Below are 26829 nucleotides of genomic sequence, written 5' to 3'. Positions count from 1 at the left end.
AATCTGGATCCAGTCCTGAAGCAGTGGGACAGGTTATATTATAGTGGGACTAGAGAAGACTTCAGGAGCTGCTAATTGGAGCTGGGCCAGGAAGTAAGGGAGCAATTCCAGGGACAAGGACAAAGCCAGGGAGTTAGAGGTATCCAGTTACAGAAGGATTCAGACCATTGGCTGAATAGGTGTTGGACCATTTTTTCTAGCAATCTGCTAACCAAGTTTCTACTACTCAAGTCTGTAAATGATGCCCAAGTGATCCCTTCCAGGGGATGGCAAGGGGTTGCCAAGCAGGAGCCTGCAGGGGACATCAGTTGAGCCCTCTGTGGTCCTGAGCCCATGCCCTCCTTTGCTTCTCTGCCTCCCTGGACTCTCAGCTTGAAGGTCATCACCTTCAGTCCAACTCCTCTCTCCTCTCTTTGATGATTCTGGTATGTGGTCCCAGTTAGTCTCACCATAGAGCTCACAAGACACAGACCAATTCCCTTCCTTGACAGTTTATACAAACCCAACTGCTCCATGATGGGTTATTAAAAAAGAAACCTGGAATTTTCTGGGAATATTTGCCTTTGATATTTCCACTGGTGTTCCCAACATTCCTTTAGGATGATCATACCCCGTTTGTCCCACATGTCATATCCAATTGGGACTCCATGAGACTAATCATCCCAATTTCTTCCTCTTCTAATTTCTCTTTCTACCAGCAGCTCAACCCCTTATACTATTTGCAGGTATGCTGTCCACTTTGAGATCTTAGGTTAGGTTTTAACTTCTCTTGCCTCCTATAAAATGCAACACTTTGTTCCTTCGGTCATATATTCACTAGCAATTTATCTAGAGGCTGTGTTTAGCAGGGCCTGAAGGACCTGACTTAATAATTCCTACCACTCACGCTGGGGATTGCAATATATGCAGCTGATTAATATTCCTCACTTGCACATACTTCTCAGGTAAGAGCTTTATTTATTCCTTTAACAAATATTCTTCTTTTTGTTTGAAAACATCTATTTATGCATGCCTTAAATCTTTTATACTTGTGGATCCTTGTGAGCATAAATAAAGTTCTTAAAGAGCCTATCTTTTGAATGAATCCTAGTTTAAGTCTGGACTGAAACAGTTACTGCAGAACCAACTGCAAAGAAAAAAATCCTGATTGAACACCGAAGTCTTTCTGTTCTGCAAGGTGAAATCCTTTGACCTAGATTCTGTTCCTTGAAAGGCTCAGCCACTGCCGGCGATTCTAAGAAAATCGGTTAAATATTGACACAAACAGTCAAATTCATGAACTGTGTTTGATTATTCTAAAAATCTACCAGACAGAAAGTTCTCCCTTTTATCTGCCGTCATTGTTACTTTCAGAGCAGCTCTCTCCATAGCAACTGGAAACTTCTCTGGGCTGAAATAATCCTCTCGAAGTCCCAGTGTACAGTCAAGGAATTTTAAAAACAGGGTACTTTGTGGGTGTGCAATGCTCTCTGAGATTTAAAAGCCTGTGGAGCTCCAGATATATTATTTTTCTGTCTTCCGAAGGTAAGCACTGCGTTTAGAAATGTTTGTATCATCCTCGGTCATTTTAAAAAATGCTAACATAAGAATCTTAAACTCTTAAAAAAAACTATAAAAGTAATCCTAGCAACATTATTAGCACACGGTCATTACCAGCTCATCTCTTGTCCAAGATCAAACATGAGATGAGATGCTGTTAGCATTTTGCATTCCTTAAGCAATCGGTGGAAAAGATTATTATTATTTTTTCCGAAAAGTTGATTGGCTCTAAAGTTCCTCCCCACCTTTTGTGACCACTGAGTGGATTTATCATGTTCTTGAGGGCTCGAAACTCTCTTGTTTTTCTAAGCTACTTCATACTCCAGAACCTTGACTCTTAATAAACTAAAAAAATGACCAGTGTTTCCTGAACATTACTATTTTCTGCCAGTACTTGTCTAAAACCTTCTAACTCACCATTATATTGGTAATTTATTAGAATTTATTTTCTCTTTATTTTTGTCTAGGGATGAGGACCACGAATCACTTGGAATTATCTACGATAGGATAAAAAGGTGTTTCCCATACTGGGTGTTATAACTTGTACCACCTGCAGATAAATGGAGACACTTAATCTTCCTAATTTTTTTGAGGCAATGTTTAGTTCAGGGAGAGGCAAACTAACAGGGTTTCTGGTGTCTCTAGTGCAGTTTGAAAGCCTACAGCCATGGTAGTTTCCTGCCATTGTTTGGGGTTATAAATTACCTAGAGCCCCCCTGTTGTTTAGGAACAGCTTGTCATTGCAAATCAGCTTAGCCACCCAATTAATGAATCCTTTCAAACATGTTGCAGGCGCAATAATTGAAGGCTTTATTTTTCCCCTCCAACACAGAAATTCCTTTGGTTGCAACTTTATCCTGTTAACGGCAATACGCACCCATCTCCATCCAAAACAGACCCAAGGTAAAGGAAGCGTGGAAATGTGCTACTGGACAAAGCTTTCAGTATCGTGGGTGCCATTGTTCTTTCTACTCAGCCTTGTTCCCTCTACTGAGACAGACAGACCCTCAGCCCAGGACAGCGGCGGCTCTGGGAGTCCAGGCCAACTGGCAGACGTACTACGGGTTCTCGCTGCCGGAGATCACCCACCCCTCAACCTCTCAAGAAGCCTCATCAGAACATTGTTGGAACAAACTGGGTGCCCACGGAGGAGAAATGGAATGCACGGAGATTGCAGTCTGGTTAGTGCAATAGCACGGGGTCAGGTACCAGGGTATGTTCAAATGAGAGCAATGGATTCTGTAGTCATTGACTTCAGTAAAAGCCAAATCAAATGCAAATCTTCCAGTATCCAAGTGGGCAGTGCATTCTGGCAAAACATCTTCCATATTTGAGTTAACAAATCATTTGGCATTCTGCATATAGCACTTAAAGATAAAGGAATTTTGTTTGTTTGTTCAAAGGATAATGTTTACATAAGCTAAGCCTTTCTGAAACCCTTCTGCATATTTAAGAGTATTTATTTATGAGTGTGAAATTTTAGTCTCCTTTCTGAATTCCTAATCTTTTATTTTTTCATTTTTTGAGCCTGCAGCGAACTTGCACGTGACTAGATAGATGCTATTTGTTATTGTTTTTTTTTTTGTAGCACTGTAATAGCAATCTGATATTTCCCTAACATTGAACTTTTGAGTACTTTCTCTTGGATGTCAATTGGCATTTTGTAATATTTTGCATAGTCATTTTGGGGTAGTTAATGATTGGATATTTGCATAGATATTTTTGGGTAGTTAATGATTGGATAAACTTCTTCTTAATGAGGAATATGAGCTGGGGAAGACAAATGCCGCAGGTAGAACTGAAATTAGCCCGGTGGCTCCTGAGGCCCAATTCACAGCCTCATCCCAGTCTGCAGAGTGAATCTCAACCCAGAATGTACATCAAGAATCAGCTGGGCAAGTTTCCCAACATACCCGTGTTGTGGCTTCATCCTCCAGACATTGAGATTTCACTTGCCTAGGATAGACTAGGTCACTTGGATGGGACATCAGTGGGAGCTGAGATGTCTCCATTAGGGTGGGTGGGTAGCACAGTGGGGGACTGACAGGGAGCAGAGCAGGAGGTGACAGCCCGTGTGTTGAAATGACTGCAGACAATATCAGACAAAACACTCTTCACCGTCTCTTTCCTGCCCAACCAGATATTCTTTGAGGATGGACCCACAAATGCATAAACAGAAACATAAATAAATAAATAAAAGCTGATAACTGCCTCCAAAATACATGTTGGCAGACCGACTTTCTCCATCACGCATTGTCAGGGGTGGGTGGGACATTTCCTGGCCAAGTATTTTGCTTTTGTTTTTTTTTTTCCCCTGGTGACAGAAAAGGTCTTGCTCATAGAATTTCCTCTGCTCTGTGCTAACGATAAATGATTCAATAATAATTAAAATCCCCAGTGGCTCCCAGGGGAAAATGTGTTATAATAGGCAACTCATCTATGATGACATTAATATATATAGATGGCAACATAAGACATCCCACTGGAAATAACCAGGAGTCATACCTTATTAATGTCCTCTGACAGTTGGCTTCAGGGCAATGTTCTCCTTTAATAACGTGAAGTGCCTTATTAAGGCTGGTCGAGTATTAGTTTTTGCTTTGGGTGATGTAAACATGCAAAATTGTTCTCCATTCTCAGGGCTGGGAAAAAGATAGTTTTGCATTTACTGTTTTTTGTGTGACGTTGTCAGGAATTTGTCCAATTTGGCTTTCATTTGAATTAGTTCCATTCCTAGGGCTTGAAACAGGTCGTCTTTTATAGCTTCACTGTCTTGCTGCTGGTATTTTCGTTCATGAAAATTCGGCAGAAACAAAGAGTTCTCTTGATTTCACAAACACCTAAGGTTCTGGTGCAAACCACGTGGTTCTTCAGCCTGTTGTCACTACTCTTTTGTCATTTTAGGGACTTGGCTGACAGGCAGAGTCGGAAATTTTGTGGTAAACAGAGGGTAAAGGGAGTATGTTCATATTCCTAAATATCTGGAAGAAAAAAAAAGGAGGAAGTGTGGGTATCTTGAATTTGTGAGAAGGAAAAAAAGTGTTTCCAGTTTTAGGTCTAGGTAAAAACCAGATTTTTAGAAAAGTCAATTTGAAGTGTCTGAGAGCATTGCATGCATTTAAAAATAAATCCATTCGGGTTACAGTCTTTGAAAATGGATAGTTCTTGCCGGACCCTGGCTTTTTCTTTAACAAGAAGGGTTAGGATGTAGTTTTAATGAACTTAATGAGGGATTCAGTAACTCCAAAAGGATCAATTCCACTTTAGTAAGGATGAGACCCACGACCTAACATGGCTTCCTGAAAGGAAAAGAGCTGTGTTCTGGCACCTTCTAGCGTTGGGACGTGCTGAGACTTGGCTTCCCCATCCGGAAGACTGGGGTGATGAGTCCCTCAGGGAGAGCTCTGTGAGGACCTGTGAGGACATATATACACAGGCTCAGACATAGGGGACTCAGTTTCCCTCTGTTCTCTGAAATTCCTTGTTCCTCATGGCAGTGACTGAGCCCTCCTCTTCCTGGGACGCTGGAGTGGTGACATTCCTCAGAACACCCCACCTGCCTCTCTTCCAGGGCCCCCTCAATGTCCTAGGTGCTCAGGATTTTAAACCAAGTTCTCCAGGCAATTCTCAGACACGTTAAAGAGGACCCTGCATTAAGAGTCTCCATTTCATTCACACTTGGCCCTGCCCTGTGACTTATTAGTCACAGCTGTGTTGGGATAAAGTGTGGGGAGCACCCAGCTTTAACTTATTTATCCAAGATGTTTATCTGAACTCTTCTCTGATAAGACTTTTCTTTTTTTGTTGTTTTTTTTTTTTTGTTTTTCTTTTTTTGAGACAGTCTCACTCTGTTGCCCAGGCTAGAGTGAGTGCCATGGCATCAGCCTAGCTCACAGCAACCTCAATCTCCTGGGCTCAAGCAATCCTCCTGCCTCAGCCTCCCGAGTAGCTGGGGCTACAGGCATGCGCCACCATGCCCGGCTAATTTTTTCTACATATTTTTAGTTGTCCTGCTAATTTCTTTCTATTTTTAGTAGAGACGGGGTCTCTCTCTTGCCCAGGCTGGTTTCAAACTCCAGACCTTGAGCGATCCTCCCGCCTCAGCCTCTCAGAGTGCTAGGATTACAGGCGTGAGCTACCACATCCAAGACTTTTCTTTTTATCAGTCAGAAAAGCTGCCAAATCTAGTGCAGACCCTGGAAAGCCCGGTGCCTGCCAGCAGTAGTGACATCCTTCCAGCTCTTTGGTACAAAAACGAAGAAAGACAACTTTGCTCTTGTATTTTACAGTCCATTGTTAGCCCTCCCTTCCAGGTTCCCCAACAAAAGACCTTATAAATATCTAAGAACTTAAAAACAGGGCAGTGCATTTGCCCACTCTGCAAAATCAAATGTTAAACATCTTTGGTTCTATTGATAAAACCCTTGAAGTTTATCCTGCAGGTCTGACAGCTGTCTTTATTAACATGGGAGAAGACAGCTCTCATGGCATGCTTTTTGTGACCCAAGTTCTCACCTGGCATAAGCAATTAGCAAAGCTGAATTCAGTAGCTGGGGGGAGGCCATGTGATTTGGCCACAGGGTGTGACAGACAGCTGCTCCCAAGTATCTGGGTTGCCTATTTAGTTTGTAAGGAGGGCCTTGAATTTTAATCAGTTTTTTCTCAAAGTGTATTTCCTTATGAGGTCTTTAAAACTAATTCCCAGAATCTGTGGGATTTTTTTTCCCCTCTTAAACCTTGTGCCTCCACCTGACAAGATTAAAAGGAAATCAATGGATTATTCTTGAATGAGTCCATTCTTCTTTAACAAAGAATTACTTCACTAGAAACAGCAGCCTTTGGACAGATCTTGATGCCTATGGGGTTGACTAGATTTGCAAAATTTTGCTTAACATCCTCTCCCAAACACAACTGAGCCAACTGCTAAAAAAAATTTTAACTATAAAAATAAATGTAATGAAGATGAACTGAAAATTCTAACCTATTCCCCACCCCTCCTACCCTACCCAAAAACCTCCATATGCATTTTATTATATCTGTGCCCAGAGGAAGAATTCATATTTTCTCATGTTGGTTTTTCTGAGGCTTCCTACTGTGTTCTTTCCCCAAGCCACTGCCTTCCATATTAAGGTAACTTCTCTAATAAAAAGTTCAAATATCTCAAAAGGGAGCAAAGTGTCCAGCCACGGGCATGTGATTCACAGTTGAGCTTTAATTGGGCAGGCGTCACAAAATTGAAACAAGGACTGGCACTCAACGTGACACGTCTCTAATCAGACAAGACGGTTCCATAACTGTCGTCAAACTTTTCAAAGTCGGGAACCCATTTTACCTTCCACGTTGTATGCTTTGTACACAGTAGTTCTAGAAAGTTCATCTGCCCGCACGATGCCAGTGTAGACTCTGTACTCTGCTGTCCCACGCCACACCACCCGCCCATTCCAACCCCAGAAAGGCATGCAGCAAAGACGTTGAGGAGGAAGCACGAATGGACAGGAATCCCACACACTCTGCTGTGTGCCTGCCCGCCACCCCCTGCCACGTGTGTGCATGGCCCGGTGGCCTCATGAGCGTCCTGCTTTTTGTGTTGTGGCCACTATTCTTCCTACCTGCCCAGCCCTTGAAAATATATCAACATAAACCCATTCCACCCTCTGGTTGGGTCATGTTCTCCTTCTGATTGATAGTAGAGGCTGACCAATCCCTCAGCCTCCCGCGTGACTTCTCTTCCCACCACAATGATGGGGGAGCAAGTTATTGGTTGAAGGGGCTGCACATCCAAGACGTAGGTTGGTCCACAGCCTGTGCTGTCCCTGGCACAAAAGAAAGGACTAAGAGAATAAGGTATATCCATGCAAGAAATGAGGCTGCGACAGCTCACAACCAATAGCTGTGTGGTTTTAGGCTCTACCCTCACTTAGACTTGATTTTCATATATCCTAGGGCACACTTTTCTCATAGAATGAAAGCATAACTCATGTTTGATTTTGTGTGAAAACCTTGCATACTGCACACAGATGTACCCATGAATTCACGATGCATGAAATAATTGGGTCATTGGTATTCTAGATGCTTTATATTATGTGGAAATATTTGGTGGATGATTACAGATTCTGGGGACGTTTTGTTTTTCCATTTATCATGATGAAATAGAGTTCCCGCTATGAAAAAAAAATTCATTATCCTACACCTTTACAGAACCGATTAGGTTATATGGTGAGGGATGCCTGGATATATCAGGTGCTTAGCACGGTGCTGGGTGCTTGGCAGCCAATAAATGGTGGCTAATACTACCAAAAGTTTGGTTTCAGGAGGATACTTGGTACAAAGAATGGCTGTATTACATACTGGTTTTAACTCATTCACCTCTTTGGGTCTTGGCGTGAGCTCTGCCAGTAGCTACCAGTGCATGGACTTGTGTGGGTTACTCAGAGAACAGAAAAGGGCCGCCGTGGTTTTGGAGGAAGAGCTTAATATCCACGTCGAGGGTTGATCTTATTGGGACCTGTGCAAGTCCTCTTTGCTGAGTTCTTGACTCCCCTGCAGTTGAGGCAAGATGAAAGTCCCTGTGGCTTTGTGAAGATTGTGATTATGTTTTGCTTTGGAGATGAATGACATTTGTTTCTTCCTGACTCAGATGGTTCGTACCAGATGTTACACAGCAAACATGGAATTAGAAACCCCCAAACGTCAGAGAAGACTAGACTGAAAGATATGGTAATAGATGGTCCCCACAGTGGGACAAATCCCTCTGGGACTCAGGACAGGAATTCCCCAATGCCTTCACTCTGAGCTGTGGTTGCTGTGTCGTGTGGTGGCTTCTCAGATCCTGTGAGAGTTCTAAGGAGCTGCCCAACTGTCTCCGAAGGAAGGCAGCTTCTGTCTTGCTGACAGAACTTTCCATCCACTATTCCTGCGTCTTTTTCTCATTGTCCCACCATGTTAACCCCAAACCCTTATGGCATGTAAACATCTCAGATTACAGGTTCTACGTAACTGTCTGTAGTTTGTGAAACAAATAAGTCATCATAGTATAGGGGAGGTAAGAATTTTCCTCTACCCTCTTAAGTTCTGTGGCTGGGGCCTGTGAACTAAATCAACAAAAGACAAGTTGACAGGAGAAAAAAAAACACACAAATTGTATTTGATGTTAATATTTTTATTTGACATTGAGGGCTTCATAGGAAAAGTGAAAACCCCAAAGAAGCAGCTAGACCCAGGGGCTTATATACCATTTTAACAGAGAGCAATAAATTGTGGAGATGTGAGAAGAATAAGAAGGAGTTTGGGCTGGGATGGTAAATTGTGGGAAAGTGACCAGGAAATATATGAGGGATAGGAATGGATAATAAGGGTTGTTTTAGTAAGGTTTTTTTGTACAGATTCATCTCAGGATTAACTCCCTGTTTCCAATGATAAGAATGTTCTCCTCTTGCTGGTACAGTGAGGACACCCTTCTCTTGGGAAATTTATGCTTTGCTTTTAGGTAGAAAGGGGGAGGGCAGAGAGCCCTTCCTGCACTTGCTGTTTCTCAATTGCCTTCAGCTCAAAATAATGTGCCAAAGTGATGTTTTTGGTGGTGGCATGTTCTGGTTCTCTTGAACTTAAAACACTTTTAGAAATTCTCCTAGGCAGGATAGAAGAGGGACAGATGGCATTTATCTACTGAGTTTGAGCTGTGCGCTGAGGGTGGAACTATGTAAAAAGCAGGCAAAGCCCAGCCTTAATGGGCCACATGTTTTCATGGGGGGCAGAGAGAATAAGTAAAGTAATTTTAGAATATTAGTACCATGATGAAAATTTCAAAATGGTGTGTTCTAGAGCTATACTGTCCAACACAGTAGCCACTAGCTGCATAGAGCACTTAAGTACTTGATACATGACTCATCCAAATTGAGATGTGCTTGTAACTACAGAATACACACCAGATTTTGAAGTCTTCATGCAACAAAAAAATATAAAATATCTCAGTAATTTTTTTAAAGGAAATTATTTTATCTTGGATACATAAGGTCAAATAAAATATTAAAATTAATTTCACCTGTTTCTTTTTAGTTTTTGCCACTCCACCCAGCTGATTGAAAAAAAAAATTGTAGAGACAAGGTCTCACTGGGTTGCCTAGGCTGGTCTTGAACTCCTGGCCTCAAGCGGTCCTCCTGCCTCAGCCTCCCGAAGTGCTGGGATTGCAGACATGAACCACTGTACCTGGCTTTGACATAACTCTAAAAGCCAAAGAGTCAGCTTGTTTTATGCAAGGCAGCAAATCAACACCTTGTGCCAACTATAGTTGAGACAATGGGACCACCGTGAGTGAAAAAGGATTCCCTAGTTAGGGCATCACCGTTATGTAGAAGTCCAACCATGACACTCTTAGCCAAATCTGGCCATTGAACTTGCCTACTTTTCCATTTTATTCCTCAAATAATAAGCAGTGGAGACTCCGTGGTCATTAGTGTTCTGGGACTATTTGCTAAGCTTTGTTTCTGTTTTTTGTTGTTTTCACAGTGCTTTGAACCGGACGCACTGTTACTAATAGCTGGTGGAAATTTTGAAGACGAGCTTAGGGAGGAAGTGGTCCAGAGAGTTTCTCTTCTCCTCCTCTATTACATTATTCATCAGGAAGAAATCTGCTCTTCAAAGCTCAACATGAGTAATAAAGAATATAAATTTTACCTACACAGCCTACTGAGCCTCAGGCAGGATGAAGACGCCCATTTCCTTTCCCAGAACGAGACAGAAGATATCTTGGCTCTCACCAGGCAGTACTTTGACACTTCCGGGAGCCAGGTAAGAAGTGCAAAATGGTAAGATCCAGTCTCAGCATCTTAAATTTTTTTTTTCTTCTCATTTAGTCCTCAGACATCCATGGACTTTTAATGGAGGTAAGTATCTGTGGATTTTAGGGATGGCCTGTTGAGTGACATAATTGAAAATTTTGAGTCCAAATGTGGAAAGGTAATGACTAATTGGAAGATGAGTTTCAGCCAGAAGGTAAGTAGGTGGATAGGCAGTCCAGGTGACAGGGCAGCTCCCTTCTCCTGCGTCCCCCTGAGTTCTGAAGTTCATGACTCATGGCTTTTTGATGAATCTCCAAGGCCTGGCTGAACTGTAGTGGTAGAAGGCAATGTGTCTATTGGCCTTGCCCTCTGGCCAGGGAGGAAGGCACTAATGATCAATTCATCTCTCTGAAAGTGATGAGAGATGAATTGATCATTCGTGATCTCACTGAAAGAGCAGCTTGCAAACAGCATTCTTCATGACAGTCAGCACCAGACAATATCCCTTCTGTGGCTTTTGATTTGTGTCGTGTGTGTACAGGTTTCATGCAAATACCTCTCCTCTCTGCCAGCTCCACCTGGTCTCTGATGCCTTCGTTACTATTCCAGCAAAAGTTGGCCTTTCAATTAGCTTCTTGTCTGCTTAGCATAAACTTCATTTAAGCTGTGTTTTCTCAAAAAATTAATTGAGAAGCCATGACCACATTTTGAGGACTGTGGTAAACCCTGTTTTTTTTTTTTTTTCTTTTTCCCCTCTAGAAGTTTTCATTGACACATATGGACAAATTTCATTCTTGGTCTCAATTCTGGCTTCTGGGAGTCCATAGGTATCTGCAGCTTGATGACCAGCAAACATATCCTTCGATTTGCTGTTAATATGTTTAATCTCTAACATGATTGGCAGAGCAAATGGAAAGGCTGTTTGCTGAGGACTTTGGGAATGTCGCATCAATAGCTAATCCTGTCCATTTCATAATAGGGCCATGTTTTTGTTCCTATTTTTGTTTTCGAAAAAGGGGACCCTTTATAGAATTTGGTTTTCTGCTTAAACCAGGAAGTGTGCCTTCCTATAATTTCTTGAGTGCAAAATCCATCTAATACAAGGCTGATTCAAATGAACTAGTAGGATTTTGGTTATTCTACCTGTCACTGCCTTTTGATTCAGATGAAATGGAAATGGAAAGTCAATCGAAGCAGATGGTGTGTTATATATCCAGGTGCCTGGTTATCCTACACATACTGCAAATACCCAGGCTCCTGAGTGTCTGAGAGACAAAACATTCCTTGAACAGAATGAAATAATTTGAGATTATGTATAGAACCGCTTTATCTAGCTATTTAGGCATTGAGAGTTGAACCGCTGAGTCATAACCCTTCACTAGGCCTGAGACCAAAAATCTCCTTGATGACACCGCTGTGTCTAGTTCCTGGGAAGGGTTGATGATCCCATGCACCTGGGCTAGGGTTGTTCAGGAAGTCAGTCAATCCAGACTTTGCAGGAGGCGTTTGGCACCTCGCTGCAGGCAGTGGCTGTCTCTGACCAGGTGGGTGCAGTCATGGGGGGTGCTGGCTCCCTTGGCCCATGATTTTCTGGTGGTTTTGTCATGCACAGGACTCCGCTTCCATAGGTCAAGCCTCTGACAGTCACTCCAGATTGGCCCCAGCTCGCTCCCTAAGAGAAACCACTTCACACCATAGTGCTCTAATCCAGCCAACCTCCCTAGCAGTCAAGCATGGAACCATCCCTTTATTCCTTCATTGTTTTTGTTCAAACCACTTGGCGTTTTATCTTCTTGACTCAGTCTCTTAATGTGGCCGCTTCTTCGGTTCTTTCCACCGTTTGCTGTTTCCATGCCATGGCTCTGCCCAGCCCTGCCTCTCTTGCAGAGGATGGGTATTTCTCTCGCCACACCCAAAGGACTTCAGGGGTGGCAACAGTGGCTGGAATTCTCCTTGATATCCTGATGGCACTTTGAGACTGTGAAGGCTTTTACAACCTCCATGGGAAACTCAAGCTTCCGATGAGGTTTATGTGACATGGAAAATGTCAGGCGCCAGGTCGCGGCCACTTGCCGCCTCCACATTGCTCCGCATCTCCACAGGCCAGCGCTCCACATGGCTGGTTGGAGGGCCCGCTGCTGGGGCCAGCCCCACAGTAGAGTGGCAGGGGACCCCGCATGCTGGAATGCCCCTGGGCCCACATGCTGCTGCCTGCTTCTGGGCCCTGTGCAATGACGTCCGCTGGACACCAGGCCCCTCTGGTCTGGTGTCCAGGCCCCGCTGGGTGCTAACCCTAACCCTAACCCAGGCCCCAGCTTCCTGTTATCCAGCCACGCTGCTCACATGATCCTGATTGGGTAATTTTTGAATCCCACTGTTGCTGATTGGATGTTAAAGCTTGTTGCTGATTGAATGTTAAAGCTTATTGCTGATTGGATATTAAAGCTTGTTACTGATTGGATGTTAAAGTTGTTGCTGATTGGATGTTAAAGTTTATTGCTGATTGGACGCTTTTTGAGCCCTACCAAGGGTATAAAAGCAGGAGGAGACCAAGGAAGGAGGGGAGAAGATCAGAAGAGATCTGTATGTAGTACTAGCTGTGCTGAGCCTGCTGTGGATGAATAAAGGCTGTTCTCTGACTCTTCCTGTGCCGCTGGGTTCTTTCCCTGGTCAAGAGCTGTAACCCTAGCTGTCCACGTTGCTGCAACATATGCTCTGTGCTCTTTCAACTTGTTTTCACCCATGAAACTACTGGCTCCTTCTCCAAATGTATCAAAATTTTGGTAACTGACTCTCAGCCTTCCACTCTACTTCACACCACAGTTATTAATACAAATGTGATCTTTCCAGGCTCCCCAATTACAGATTACAAAGAAAATCCAACGGGCACTTTTTACTCCTTGTCATAAGAATGCAACCTTGACATAAGAATCTTCCCTTGATTCTTCTTTTGATGAAGTTATTTTCTCCCTCCTTTCCTAGATAATGAGCTTAGTAGAGTGCCTGGCACATAGTAGGCACTCAAATGTTTAAATAAACGAATGGGAATACTAATGGGATGTGAGGCAAAATTCAAGCCTGTCAGATGTTCATAACTTAATAGAGGAAAATTGATCTACACATATGAAGTCTTGTGTTCTCTGGGAGTTCAAAGAACACAGGCACTGTGCTAGCTTTGATTTGCAGTGAGCACATACTACATTGAACTTGAGACTAAAGGCATATAGGAAGTTGTGGTGTTCTTTGCAGAATCTGTGTGGAGTCAAGGTAGGGAAGGCAGATTTGACTCAAAGCTGGAAGAGAAACAATTTACCAGTTGAAAGGATGTTAAACAGTGAGAGCAGGAGATCACCTTTGAGAAAACACATCTTTAAGAGGGTAAATAGAAAGGTTGGGTTAATGAGGACCAATGGGTGGGGGTAAGAAAATTGAGTTGTCACTGCAGATCAAAAAGGAACAACTATTTTCCAAAGAGAGTTGTATCTGAGACAGGAGAATGATGATAGTCATATTTCCAGAACATTTCCATTTTCTGTTAGGTGAAATATTCCTTATCTTTTGGGGAAATCCTAGAGATGCTTTCATCAAAGCACTTCAGAAGGTAAATTTTTCTCTTGACTTTGTATCTGATTTCAGTGCATGGAAACCAAAACGTTGCAGGAAAAGTCTGGAATACTGAGCAGCAATGGTGCTGATGAAAACACACTGCCTCGGTTGGCAGCGACAATCATCGCTTTGTCCCTCCAAGGTGTTTGTCTGGGACAAAGAAACTTGCCTTCGCCAGACTATTTTACAGAATATATTTTCAGTTTTGTGAATAGTACAAATACCCTCCACCTATCAGGTAAGGATGCTTTTTGTGAATTTAACTTTCAAGCCACACCTACTAAATAAACTATGTCGAATACAGAAGCTGAAGTTTTGATGAGTGCATTTGTTCAGGGAATGTTTTAAACACCATTATTTCTCAGCATATAGTCAGACTGGCCAGGGGGCCTTGCTTGCCGGGCAGATGTGCTATGATATCTATGTGATGATGAGGGAAAAACATGAACTCGGTCCATTTCTGCAGCAAATGAAATTACGGATGTAGAGCCAAAGGGAGAGATTGTCTGATAGGCCATGGGTACCAACAGAATATTTTCCTAGTTGGGCCATGATGCTGGGCCAGGTGTGACAAAGTGTTGTGTAGAATGTGACATAGTATTCTAAATGGCGCAAGATATTTGGTAGCAGTTTCCTTGTAATTGTAAATGTAAGTCATTTAATTTTAAATGAAAGTAACATTAAATGTGTGCATCTTTGCTACATTCCTGACTACCAGCTTTCTGAGGCTCCAAGATGAAATGGGATGTCAGGAATGAAGTTAGATGTTTGTTTTTCACATTTCTTTGTATTTGACAAGGCATTAAACGTGAAATTCCTAATTTTTAAAATCTGCATCAAAATACCCTGAGGCAGATTTTTTTTTTTTCCAAAAAAACACCTCATTACTAATAGGACAACTACAAAAAGATTCCTTAATATCATAAAAACTTAATGTTCATATTTTCCTAATTTTTGAAAAAAGTTTTTATTTTTTAATTGAATCAGGATCCCAATAAGATATATAAAATACAAATTGTTGGTCTGTCTTTTAAGTTTCTTTTATAAGTGGCATGCTTTCTCCTTTATTTTGTTGCAAATTATTTTGTTGGGGGAAAAATAGGGCTTACCATATGGATTTTGCTGATTGAATTCTTAGCCATTTAACATGTATTTCAATGCACTATGTTTCACGTATATTGGTTGTCATAAGCAGAGACTTGATTAGTTTTAGATGGTTTAACTGTTTTATAGTTCATACCTTCCATTAGGAAGAATGTAACATGTGGTCTCTTTGAGAAGTTGGAAGCTATTGGTGACCAACTGCCTAGATTTATTAATTATTTAGGGCTTACAAAATGATTTTCTCATTCTCTCATTTCTTCCTTATTTATTAGTATAATAATCCTATAATGGGAAAAATTTCCTCTTATCATTATTTCATGTTATTGAGGTTCTTAAAGGAAACTAAGGGCAAACCTTTGATAGTTTAATTTACCAGTTTTCAAAATAACAATTTTCTTTTGAAAACTTTTCAAAAGAAGACAGAGTAATAGCTAACAAACATATTAAAAAATGCTCAACATCTCTAATCATCAGGGAAATGCAAATCAAAACCACAATGAGATATCACTTATCTCTAGTGAGAGTAGCCTTTATCAAAAAGTCCCAAAGCAATAAATGTTGGTGTGGATGCGGAGAGAGAGGAACACTCATACACTGCTGGTGGGGCTGCAAACTAGTACAGCCTCTGTGGAAAGTAATATGGAGATACCTCAGAGAGATACAATTAGAACTACCATTTGATCCAGCAATCCCGTTACTGGGCATCTACTCAAAAGAACAAAAGACAGTCTATAAAACATATCTCTGCAGTCAAGTGTTTATAGCAGCACAATTCACAATTGCAAAGATGTGGAAACAACCCAAGTGCCCATGAATACATGAGTGGATCCATAAAATGTGGTATATGTATACCATGGAGTTCTACCGAGCCACAAAAAACAGTGGTGATCCAGCACCACTTGTATTACCCTGGACAGAGCTGGAGCCCATTCTACTAAATGAAGTATTCCAAGGATGGAAAAACAAGCACCACATGTACTCACCATCAAATTGGTTTTAACTGATTAACACTTAAGTGCACATATAGTAGTAACATTCATCGGGTGTCGGGAAGATAGGAGGGGGGAAGGGGGGTAATTATATTCGCACCTAATGGGTGCAGTGCGTACGGTCTGGGGATAGACATTAATTGTAGTGATGCTCCCCTGTATGTGATGAGTCATTTTCTCTTGCTGCTTTCAAGATTTTACCTTTGTCTTTGACTTTCAGGAGTTTGACTTTAATGTGTCTGGATGTGGATCTTTTTGTATTTTTGTATTTACACTTAGTGTGCGCTGAACATCTTGAACATGCATATTAAGGTTTTTACATCATATTTGGGAAGTTTTAAGCTATTATTTCCTCAAGTATTTTTTTAATTTCTCTTTTTTCTTTCTGTCACTGCCAATACATATGTGTTGGTATATTTGCTGCTGTTCCACAGGTCTCTGAGACTTGTTCTTTTCTTACTTTTCTTTCTGTTCTTCAGAAAAGATTATATCTGTTAATCTATTTTCATGTTCAATGATTTTCTTCTTTCTGCCTTCTCGAATATGCTGTTGAGTGCTTCTGGTGAATTTGTTTTGTTTCAGTTTTGAATTATTTCAGTATTCTTCAACTCCAGAACTCTTCATTTGGACTTTTATATAATTTTGATTTCCTTACTGAAAATTGCTGTTAGTTGATTTATTATTGTCATACTTGCCTTTAATTCCTTAAATGTAATTTCCTTAAACATATCATAATAGTTGCATTGGAGTCTGTCTGCTAAATACAACATCTTAGACTATTTAGAGATATATTTATTGGCTGTTCTTATTCCTGAATATGGGTCACATTTTCCCATTTCTTTGCAAGTGGCAAAGTTTTTTTAAAAAATTGGTCATTTAAAATCTCAAGTTCGTAATTTTTCCTACCACTAATGATAGCATTTAGGAAAATCACGAAGACATTGTGTTCACAAGTCCATAGAAATTTATTATTATATTCTTTGTATCAATCATTTTCAAAAAGCCTAGAGCTATAATAAGGCAAACTAAACTGTAATAACTGTAATATGTAAACTGGTAGCCATCTCACAGTAGCATTAGAAAACAAGGTCTAGTTTGTCTTTTTAATCTCAGTTCCTTTTCATTTCTTTTTTCTTTTCTGCATGTACACTTAGGAATGAAGCAATTTGATTGACTTAACTACATTAAAATAATAGTTCATCTACTAAGTGTGTATAGTGCCTCAGGGGTGTAAATTTCCTAAGGATTAAGCCAGTTTCATCTTTATTTATTTTTATTTTTTTATTTTAGCGTATTATGGGGGTACAAGTGTTAAGGTTACATATATTGCCCATGCCCCCCTCCCCCCTCGAGTAAGAGCTTCAAGTGTGTCCATCCCCCAAACGTTGCACATCTTACTGTTGTGGTTGTATACACCCATCCCCTCCTTCCCCCTTCCACTCTCCCAACACCCAATAAATGTTACTCCTATATGTCCACTTAGGTGTTGATCTGTTAATACCAATTTGCTGCTGAGTATACGTGGTGTTGGTTTTTCCATTCTTGAGATACTTCACTTAGTAGAATGGGTTCCAGCTCAGTTTCCCCTTTAATTTACATTTTAATATAAAAAAAATAGTTGGCTCAATGAAAGGCCTTTCCATTGGTGGAACTGTCCATTCTACCATCTCAAGGGTACGAATCTGGTGGGGACTATCTATATAAGGGAATACCTATGCTGTGGCCACGTGAAATTGTGATTATTCTGAACTTGACCTGTCTATTCTATGTGACACCAGATTTTATATGAAATTTCTAGAACTAGACCAACTTCTCAACACTCTCTGGACCAGAAGTACCTGTATCAAAATGGATAAAACTCATCAACTTCAAAGGAAACAAAACATGACTATCCATGACTGGGGCTACCCTAATCTATCTGAATCTGTAGACAAAGAGTCAGATGATGGGCCAATTTCCTGGGATCAGGTATTGACATTATTCCCCATTTACCCTCACTTTCTGTTGCCAGAGGAAGCTCAGTTGTGGAAATTCCATCAGAGTTGTAGAAAAGTTAAAGGATAATGTGTACTTTCTTAAAAGTAAAATTATTCTCTTTCTATAGCGTGGTCATGATTTTCTTTTTCTACAAGTGGATCTCTGTCAACATAAAAACAAGGCCAAGGTGTCCAGTAGAATGATACATATTGCTTTTTCCTCCCTTGAGTCCATATTGAATGCATGAATAATTAATTCAGAAAACATACATTGAGCATTTACTATGCACCAGTTACCATCCTGGGCATGAGAGAGAAAACGTTGAACAAAATTAGGCATAGCACCTATGGAACTTGCAAGGTAGTGGGAGGATATAGACTCTACATAGGTAATTACTGTGATGAATTGACACTTTAAATGTAGGTTAGAGTAGGAAGAGATTACTTTGGACAGTGAGCAACAGAAAAATATCTGTATGGTGGGTGGTACTGAGAAGGTTTTTGAGAGAAGGTGGTATGTGCAACTGTGAACATATCTATATCTGTATTTCCTAAAGTTGTGTTGTAAAGTTCATTCACTGCTCTGCTTCCATGTGCTATGATCAAATCAGTTGGGCAAATGCTAGAAATGTACATCTCACTATAGTATATTAAGATATCTGGAGAGGTCCATTACTAAACACATTTTTCTTTAATCTTGTTGAACCCAGCATTTCTCAAACTTTGATCATAGAAACCTTCTCTGCCCTAATCATTTAAAATCCTGAGACATTAATGTTCCATGATCATGGTTTACCTTACTGAATACCTACTATGTGTTAAACACTATGCTTTGTCATTTCCGTTATCTCATTTATTACAACAGCCATATGATGTTGGTTTGTATAATTCCATCCTACAGCTGAAGAAATTGAGGCTTGGAGCTAATAAATAATTGCCTAAGTTCACAGAAACTTAGGATATATACATAGGTTGTTTGATAGCATATTCTATGTTCTTAACTATGTTTTTGTCTTGAAAATACTGATTTAAATAAGTTAAAACTTTCTTGTTATTTGTATTTTAATGAAAAATTTTCCTACTGAGCACAATCTATATCTTAAAATAGGAAAAGTCTTTACCTACTGTTAATAATACTGAATGTTCCCATAAGTTATGAAAACACAATTAGGCAGTATCACATTTTTTCTATTATATATTTTTAAAAGTTAATTTCTGTTACTTCTGCCATGTATAAAAGGTATGTCAGAGTTGCTGCTAATTGTGTTCAACATCAGGTGACAAGAGTTGGCCTCTATATTGTCAAATCTCCTTAATGCTTCTTCGGGGCCAATGCTGCTGCTTATTGGCCGCATGAGCTACATTTTCATTCTGTTTTTTGTTTTTTTTTCATTATTAAAAATATTTTTTGTTCAAATTTTAATAGCATGTAATGAATCAACCTTTAAGGACATTCATTCTCAGGAAGAGAATGAATTTTCCTTAGGAAGACCCTATTTGCATAAAGAACAAAGCTCATTTATTAAAATTTAGGGATTATTAAAATTTACGGGGTTTTTTATTAAAAATTTGGCATGTGTCTTCTAAGAATGTGAATAATCATTTTCTGTGCTGACCATGCAAAATAAAACTTCTACAATAATTCTTATTTGTCACAACATGTCACTTTCTTCGTGACTCTTGATGGGACTCTAAAGTGGAGCATCAGATCTTAAGATCCCTGCCTGCACTGCCTAGACCAATGGTTTCTCCACCATGTTGTGGGCCAGCAGCCCCAGGGAACTTTCTGAAAATGTCTATTCTCAGGTTCCTCCCGCCAGAATCTACTAAATCACAAACCCTGAGATTGGAGCCAAGTGCTCTGTTCTTACAACAAGCCCTTTAAGTGACTCTTAAAATGAAAGTTTAGAAACCACTTCTTTAGAATGTTTGCAAAGCTTCCACGGAAGTCTGATGACATCAATCCAAACACAAGCATATATTGAAGTTTATTTTTGCAAAGGAAGAAAGATGTTTTAAAGATTATTGGCTACATGAGCTACATTTTTATTCTGGTTTTTTTTTTCATTATTAAAAATATTTTTTGTTCAAATTTTAATAGCATGTAATGAATCAACCTTTAAGGACATTTGTGTTAGTAATTTCAGAAGAAATTTAAAACAATAGTAACCTAAATAGCCCAGAAGCAGCAAGCATAGATCCAGGGCACAGAAGCTTAGAATAGAATAACCTTACTCTATGAGAAAGTATTCTAAAATGAGAAACGATTCAATTTCTTGACAATGAACCAGGGAAAGATGAAGGCATTCTGTTCTTGTTTATCTCTGCATTCCTTTACCAGTCAGGCCTTTTCCAATCGAAATATTTATTATAAAGGCTTCACCATCAAAAGTTTGTTGCTATGGTTTCCTTTTATTTCTGTCAGTATTTTTAATGATGAAATAATTATATTCCATCAGTAACCAATGGTGCAAAAGAGAATATTGTATTTGGCACACATTATTTTGATAAAGGAGGAAAAACACAAATTGAGTTTTCTGTTGATGCTTTTTGTAGGAGAAAACTTTTGGACTTCTTGCCCCAGTCCTTTTCTGAGAAATGCTTTCCTCACCCACAGAGGTGAGGCTGTATTTGAATAGCATCATTCTCCTTTTACCACGTGGGCAAAATTGATTGAACCAAAATGGATGCCTGGCCCAAGAGAGCCCATCTGTGGCTTTGCTGAGCCAATCAGATCTCCCTCAGGCCTTGCAGACTCAACCCAATCTTGGGTTCTCAGACTGAAAGTTCACTTCAGAGTTGGGGCTGATATGGCCTTGTGTTTACTAAAGGATTGAGGACCAACTGTGAAAGGAAACAGACATGGGCAGAGGGAAACGAGGTAAACAGGCAAAAATATTATATTTGGGCAGGGGGAGTGAGTGAGAGCATGCATACTCACCTATACACCCTAGGTTCTGATTTTCTAGATTCAAGTTGCAGGTCGTTATGGGGTATGTCCATCCTTTCAATACTTGGGTCCTACAAGATCCTCTGTGCCTTTCTAATACAGTCTCTTCTTGGTTGTCTCATTTCAGTCAGTTCTGTTGCAGGCAACCAAATATTTTCTGATCAAAATAAAACTTTTTATCCATGGAATCATCCCCAAAAATTTTTATGTGGAACATGCTCCCCTACCTCCTCCCCGAAGCAAATATGTAATCGTTGTTTTCTGATTAGCAATGTGCCTTTGTTTAAAATTTCTGTATTCTACAGCATGGCAAGTCAGAGCAGCCTTATAAATCACTAATTTTTATTGATTGCAACTACAGATCCCATATAGATATTGCTTTTGAGGTCTTATTCGAATAGAAGACATCCATTTGTACTAGCAGAACTACATGCCATTCTCATTCACCTATGAGAACCTTTAAATTGCAATGTTTGCACAAAATGCAAGCACTTCTGAGATGGACAAATGCCTTGTGGCAATTTTTAGAGACCTGTGGCATTTGCTGTTTACTTTTATGTCTTATAAGTATGTCTATACAATATCAAAAAATTATAAAAGTTTAGATAACAATCAGTAAAGTCAATGGGAAATGATGCTTTCAACTGTTTTGTTTTTTTGTTTCTTTTTTGGAGGAGGGATCTCAATTGTGAGAAGTGGCCATATTGTTTATACACCAGCTGGTTGACACAGCATTCACATTTTAGGATTTTTACTTTTATTACTTTTGAAAATCCACGTTGCTTACACAGGATTATTAAATCAGAGTGTTATAGACAATAACCTCATTACCACCAAGCTCCAGCTAATCATGCAAAGTATTAGGTTTGTTGACACAAAGTTAGTGCCATCGAAAACCAACAAAAGCATCATGGCTTCCTTAGGCTGCTGGTTAGAAGACCAGTCAACACATTGTAAAACATAATGTGTCTTTTTTAAGAAAGAAGAAAGTATACAAAACTCTAATAATATTCAGAATGAAAGTGAGCTACAGTAGACTTTGATCAGCATCAGTGATTTAAAATAATCTTTAGAAATGATTTGGGGATGAAAGGTTGCAGGGAAACCTGTGTCGTCATGGCTTCATGTGTTCATTTTTGTTTTGTTTTGTTTTATTTTAGTGTATTATGGGGGTACGAGTGTTAAGGTTATTTATATTGCCCATGCCCCCCTTTCTCCCTTGAGTAAGAGCTTCAAGCATGTCCATCCCCCAAATGTTGCACATCTTACTTGTTGTGGTTGTATATATCCATCTCTTCCTCCCTGATCTAGTTCTGACTCCTCAAGAATGGCCGTTGGTGGGGAATATGGTTCAGTGTTGAAGTTAGTAACAGCGTATGTTTTTCCCCTTGCAGACTTGCTTCTCTGCTAGGCAGCTGGTGGAGATATTTCTACAGAACAGCCATGTTGCATCCATTTCTAAGGAGGACTTCAAGCAAATGAGTCCCGGCATCCTCCAGCAACTTCTCAGTGGCTCTTGCCAGCTGCCCAAGGACCAGCAGGCGAAGCTGCCGCCCACCACTCTGGAGAGTAAGTTCTGGTTCTTCACTCAGAAAGCTGAAAAGCACAATATATGTTACAACACTAATAATGAATGCAGGATACTTACCGTATACCAGGTACTGTCAGAAGCATTTTATATTTCCCAGCTCATTTAATCCCTTCAACAATGCTACAAGCTAGGTATTGTTATTACCCCCATTTTATAGCTGAGAAAACTCAGGCACAGAGAGATGAAGTGACTTTTCCAAGGACACACAGCTGGTAAGTGATGGAATTGGGATTCAAACCCAGGCAAGCTGGTCCCAGAGTCCTTGTGTCTAATCACTATGCGTACTATATTTCAATGTATATAGTACCTGTTGTAGATAATTTATATAAATTGATTTTGTCCCCTATATTTAGCTCAATCATGGACCAACTTAGAAGTCTGTAGTTGAGAAGTGGCATGGTATAAAAGAAAGAACATAAGCACTGGAATCAGAAATGCAGAGCTGAGTCATGCCTTCTTTCCCCAGCTACTCTGTGATCTTAACCAATCTCTCTATTTCCCAGATACTCCAGCAGTGATCTATAGGGCTTCCTTTCTCACATCAGGGCTTGTGTTAATAGTGAAGGCACACTGGGGTCAACCAGAGCACATTGGGCTGCTCTGGGATGGAGGTGGCCCATCCAGGGGGGGTACCAGCCTTCCAGATGTGGCTGGCAGCCCCAGGAAGTGAAGGGATCAATATTCAGACTTGCCTACATCCCACAGGGTCATGGCAGTAAATGAGATTTATCCTAAGGCTTCACAGGGTCCCTCAACATAATGTGTATAAACACGTGTTCAGTAAATTTAAAGCACTGTATATTTCAGAGTCCAACATTAAAACTGTTGGCCTAAGAACATCCATGACACACAATAAAAATGTGACAGTGAACACATGCAACACTTAAAGTATTACCATCGATCTGAGAACCTTACATATATATTTTTTTTTTTTCAGAGCTGCATTTATTTTTCTTTGAAATAGCCTGCCATTCCCATCATAGCTGAATGGTTCAGCTACTCACAGTGGATTCTGCAGCTCATTGGAAGATTTTTATATGAACAAAACCATGCCAGGCCTAAATATTTAAGACTCCACATTTGCTGGTGGGAAAAAAGCTACATTAATAGTGAGCAGCTAAATAATTCAGCACTTGGCGGTCAGTAAGTGATGCTCACAGAATGGATGAGGATGGAACTGTGGCACCAAGGAACTTCCGTGGGTGCATTTATATTCCCACCACCTGACGTGACACCTGACACGTATAGGACATTCAGAAAAGTGTTTGGAACTTGAGGTCTATGAAAAAAGTTGTATCCCTTTTGGAAAGAACTTCTAGACCCTTCTAGAGAAAAGTCTTGCTGAAAAAAAAATACAAAGTCACAATGATTAAAGAATCTAGAAAAATATTATTGTCTTCGGTTAAAAAATGTTGCATCTCATAAGGAAAGGCCTTTTGGAATTACAGAAATGTATGACGTTACAAGGAAGAGGGGAGGACGACAGAGAGATTATTAAAAAAAATATTGTTCAGTATCGCAGAAACTCAACCCCTAGGTGCCACCTTCAATTGAGTTTCTAGAACAAAACATATTATGGCCATGTGTGTAGATCAAGAGTTTCAGACCTATTCAGAGTAGCCGCTCAGAAGTGGCATGGCGGATAGGTCTAGTTTTCTTGTAGCAATGGAAACGTTTAGACAGAACGTTTCTGCAAGTTCCTGACTCTGCCCAAGACCCCATGGCACTGACGTAGAAATCTAGAGCAAATTAGCAGAGTCCTATGGACACAAAAGTCAGATTTTATGGTTTTCACTCTGTCCTTCCTACATGAGAGCAGGGGAAATCTAACTCATGGAGGGTCTAAAAAGATTGATAAGCTCTGACGTTAGGAAACATCCATTTTCCAGTTTCACCCTGTGGCTGCCCGCAGGACAAAGGGGGAGAGGAGAAACAAAGGAATTGAAGAACTTGAAACTTTACCCTTTGCCTGGTAAATGTCATGCCCTAATTTGTCCTCGTCAATTCTTGACATTTTATTGCTTTTTGTAGCTACCATTAAAAAAGTGACAGCTTTGAATTTTATTAGACACCTCAGATTCCCATATTAAAATGAGAATAATGTCATTCCCATATACAGTCTATTTGGGGAAGGTATGGGATGTGAAACTTGCTGGAAGATCTTTAGGGATGTTTTAATAATGTGGGTATTTATTAAATTTGAATGAAATAAAACATCTATGTTGGCATATGAGCATTCTAAACTATTTTAAAATTTTTAAATTTTTAAAAATTTAAATTGTAACATATGCATAATATTTACCATCTTAACCATTTGTGTTTGTATATAGTTCAGTAGCATTAAGTATATGCACATTGTTGTATAACAGATCTCTAGAACTTTTTCTGCAACAACTCTCCATTTCCCACTCTATCCTAAACCATTTTATAGAGGTGTTCCGTATTATGATAATTAAATTGCTTGATTTAACTTATTATATATCTCTAATCACTAAAGAAAATGATCATTTAAGTGTGTAATTACCTTTCCTCCTCATTTACAAAAGTTCACCGTGACTTGTTAGTAATTTCTAAATAGTAGAAAAAAGCATTTGCTCTGAATATCTGCAACTAAATGAAAATGATAGCATGAATGACTCTTTACCTTCGTAGCATTTATACTCGATTCCTAAAGTCATTTCTTCTCTCTTAATTTTCTCTCTTCTAGTTCTTTCTTTTTTTCTTCTCTTTCACATGCATTTATTTTCATTGAAATAAACATTTGACTTTCTGAGTATTAAAAGATCCTGGAAGCCTAGAAACATTTTTAAGCCTTATAAAAATTATTGCAAATATCTAAAATGTAGACCGTTCATATTTATACTATCAACCGCTATACATTCATTGGTCAGTTTTCACCAATAAAATCACTCATTTTAGTCATTGAGATTAATAATCCCTTTGGACATGACAAATAATTTTGAGAACTCATGGAAGAAAATTCTTCCAAAGCACGAACTCATATTTTGTACACAGACATAGGTCTACGATGGGGCCACACTTTTTGCTACCCTATGACACTGTTCCTTGCCTTGGAGAGGTTTAAAATGTGATTAGATGGGAATCGTGACTAGTGACTGTCAGTGGATGTTGTAGTTTCAAGTGAGAGAGATTAGTTTCTTTGCAGGTAGGAGGTGAGCTTGGCCCTTGCTTGCTACAGTGATTGTTAGTAAGGAGTAGTCAGGGTAACTTCAAAGCAACAGGGTTATTTGGTGAAAGTTTTGTCTTAGTCCTTGCTATAACCAAATGCCAGAAATTAGTGGCTTGTAAGCAACAGACATTTGTTTCTCATGGTTCCAGAGGCTGGGAAGTCTAAGAGCAAGGCGCTGGCAGGTTCGGCATCTGGTGAGGGTTCGCCTCCTGGCTCCTAGCCTGGCGTCTGGTGGCTGTGTTCTCACCTGGTGGAGGGAAGTGACTCTGGTCTCCTCAGGTCCCTTATAATGGCATTAATCCCATTCAAGGGGAGGCAGAACCCTCATAACCTACTCACTTCCCACACATCCCACCTCTGAATACCGTCACTTTGGTGCTTAGATTACAATGTATGAATTTTTGGGAGACACATTCAGCCCATAGCAAATCTGTTCATTTTTCTGGCAGAAATGAAAGCCTTTTTACCCCATATAACCCTTATTTTAAAATCCATATCCCTGTTAGCTGTTATTGCTAACAGATTCTTCTGGCATTTTCATCAGCTGAGGGTGAACAGAGGCCATCGATAAGCACTGACTGTTTTTGTAATCTCCTTTGACTTAGAATATGGCTACAGCACAGTGGCTGTGACCCTTCTCACGCTGGGCTCCATGTTCGGGACTGCACTGGTCCTTTTCCACAGCTGCGAGGAGAACTACAAGCTCATTTTACAGCTGTTTGTGGGCTTGGCTGTTGGAACACTCTCTGGAGATGCTCTGCTCCACCTCATCCCACAGGTAATTGGCTCTATTCCGTTGCAGGTGGAGTGCATCTCTGATGTCTCTCTTCATTTAACCACTGGAGATATTTACGTGAAATTTTATGGCGATTTCAATGAGTGCATACGGCAGTTAGTGTTTTCCATGGGAAAGAAACACTATTTCCCCAAAGCTTCTCTGCACCTGTAGAAGAGAAGAGATGGCCATACATTAGGTTCATTGCATGGCATTCTTATTTTTGAGATAAAACAAAGAAAAAGGTGATTGGATCTAGATTCCTATTAAGAAAGATTCAGGAAGCATATGCTAATTATCTACAGGGTATCCCCAAAGTCACCATACATAG

The 26829-nt window shown here is 40.1% G+C and overlaps 1 protein-coding gene across 2 annotated transcripts in view; it reads left to right on the top strand.

The window, feature by feature from the left end:
- The first annotated feature begins 1418 nt into the window (after nt 1–1418).
- Nucleotides 1419–26829, top strand: part of SLC39A12 (solute carrier family 39 member 12) — a 52545-nt gene continuing 27134 nt past the window's right edge. Inside the window, exons 1-7 of one of the 2 annotated variants that reach the window (XM_075997602.1) lie at nt 1419–1524; nt 2372–2720; nt 10046–10327; nt 13954–14161; nt 17815–17984; nt 22337–22511; nt 26329–26501. In XM_075997602.1, the coding sequence (XP_075853717.1) occupies nt 2460–2720; nt 10046–10327; nt 13954–14161; nt 17815–17984; nt 22337–22511; nt 26329–26501 (1269 nt within the window). In that variant the 5' untranslated portion in view covers nt 1419–1524; nt 2372–2459. The remainder of the gene's footprint in view (nt 1525–2371; nt 2721–10045; nt 10328–13953; nt 14162–17814; nt 17985–22336; nt 22512–26328; nt 26502–26829) is intronic. The other variant, XM_020284147.2, reaches the window with a different exon arrangement.

Source organism: Microcebus murinus, chromosome 25, assembly GCF_040939455.1.
Source record: "Microcebus murinus isolate Inina chromosome 25, M.murinus_Inina_mat1.0, whole genome shotgun sequence".
NCBI classification, from domain to species: domain Eukaryota; kingdom Metazoa; phylum Chordata; class Mammalia; order Primates; family Cheirogaleidae; genus Microcebus; species Microcebus murinus.
This window is presented reverse-complemented; position numbering and strand designations above follow the sequence as displayed.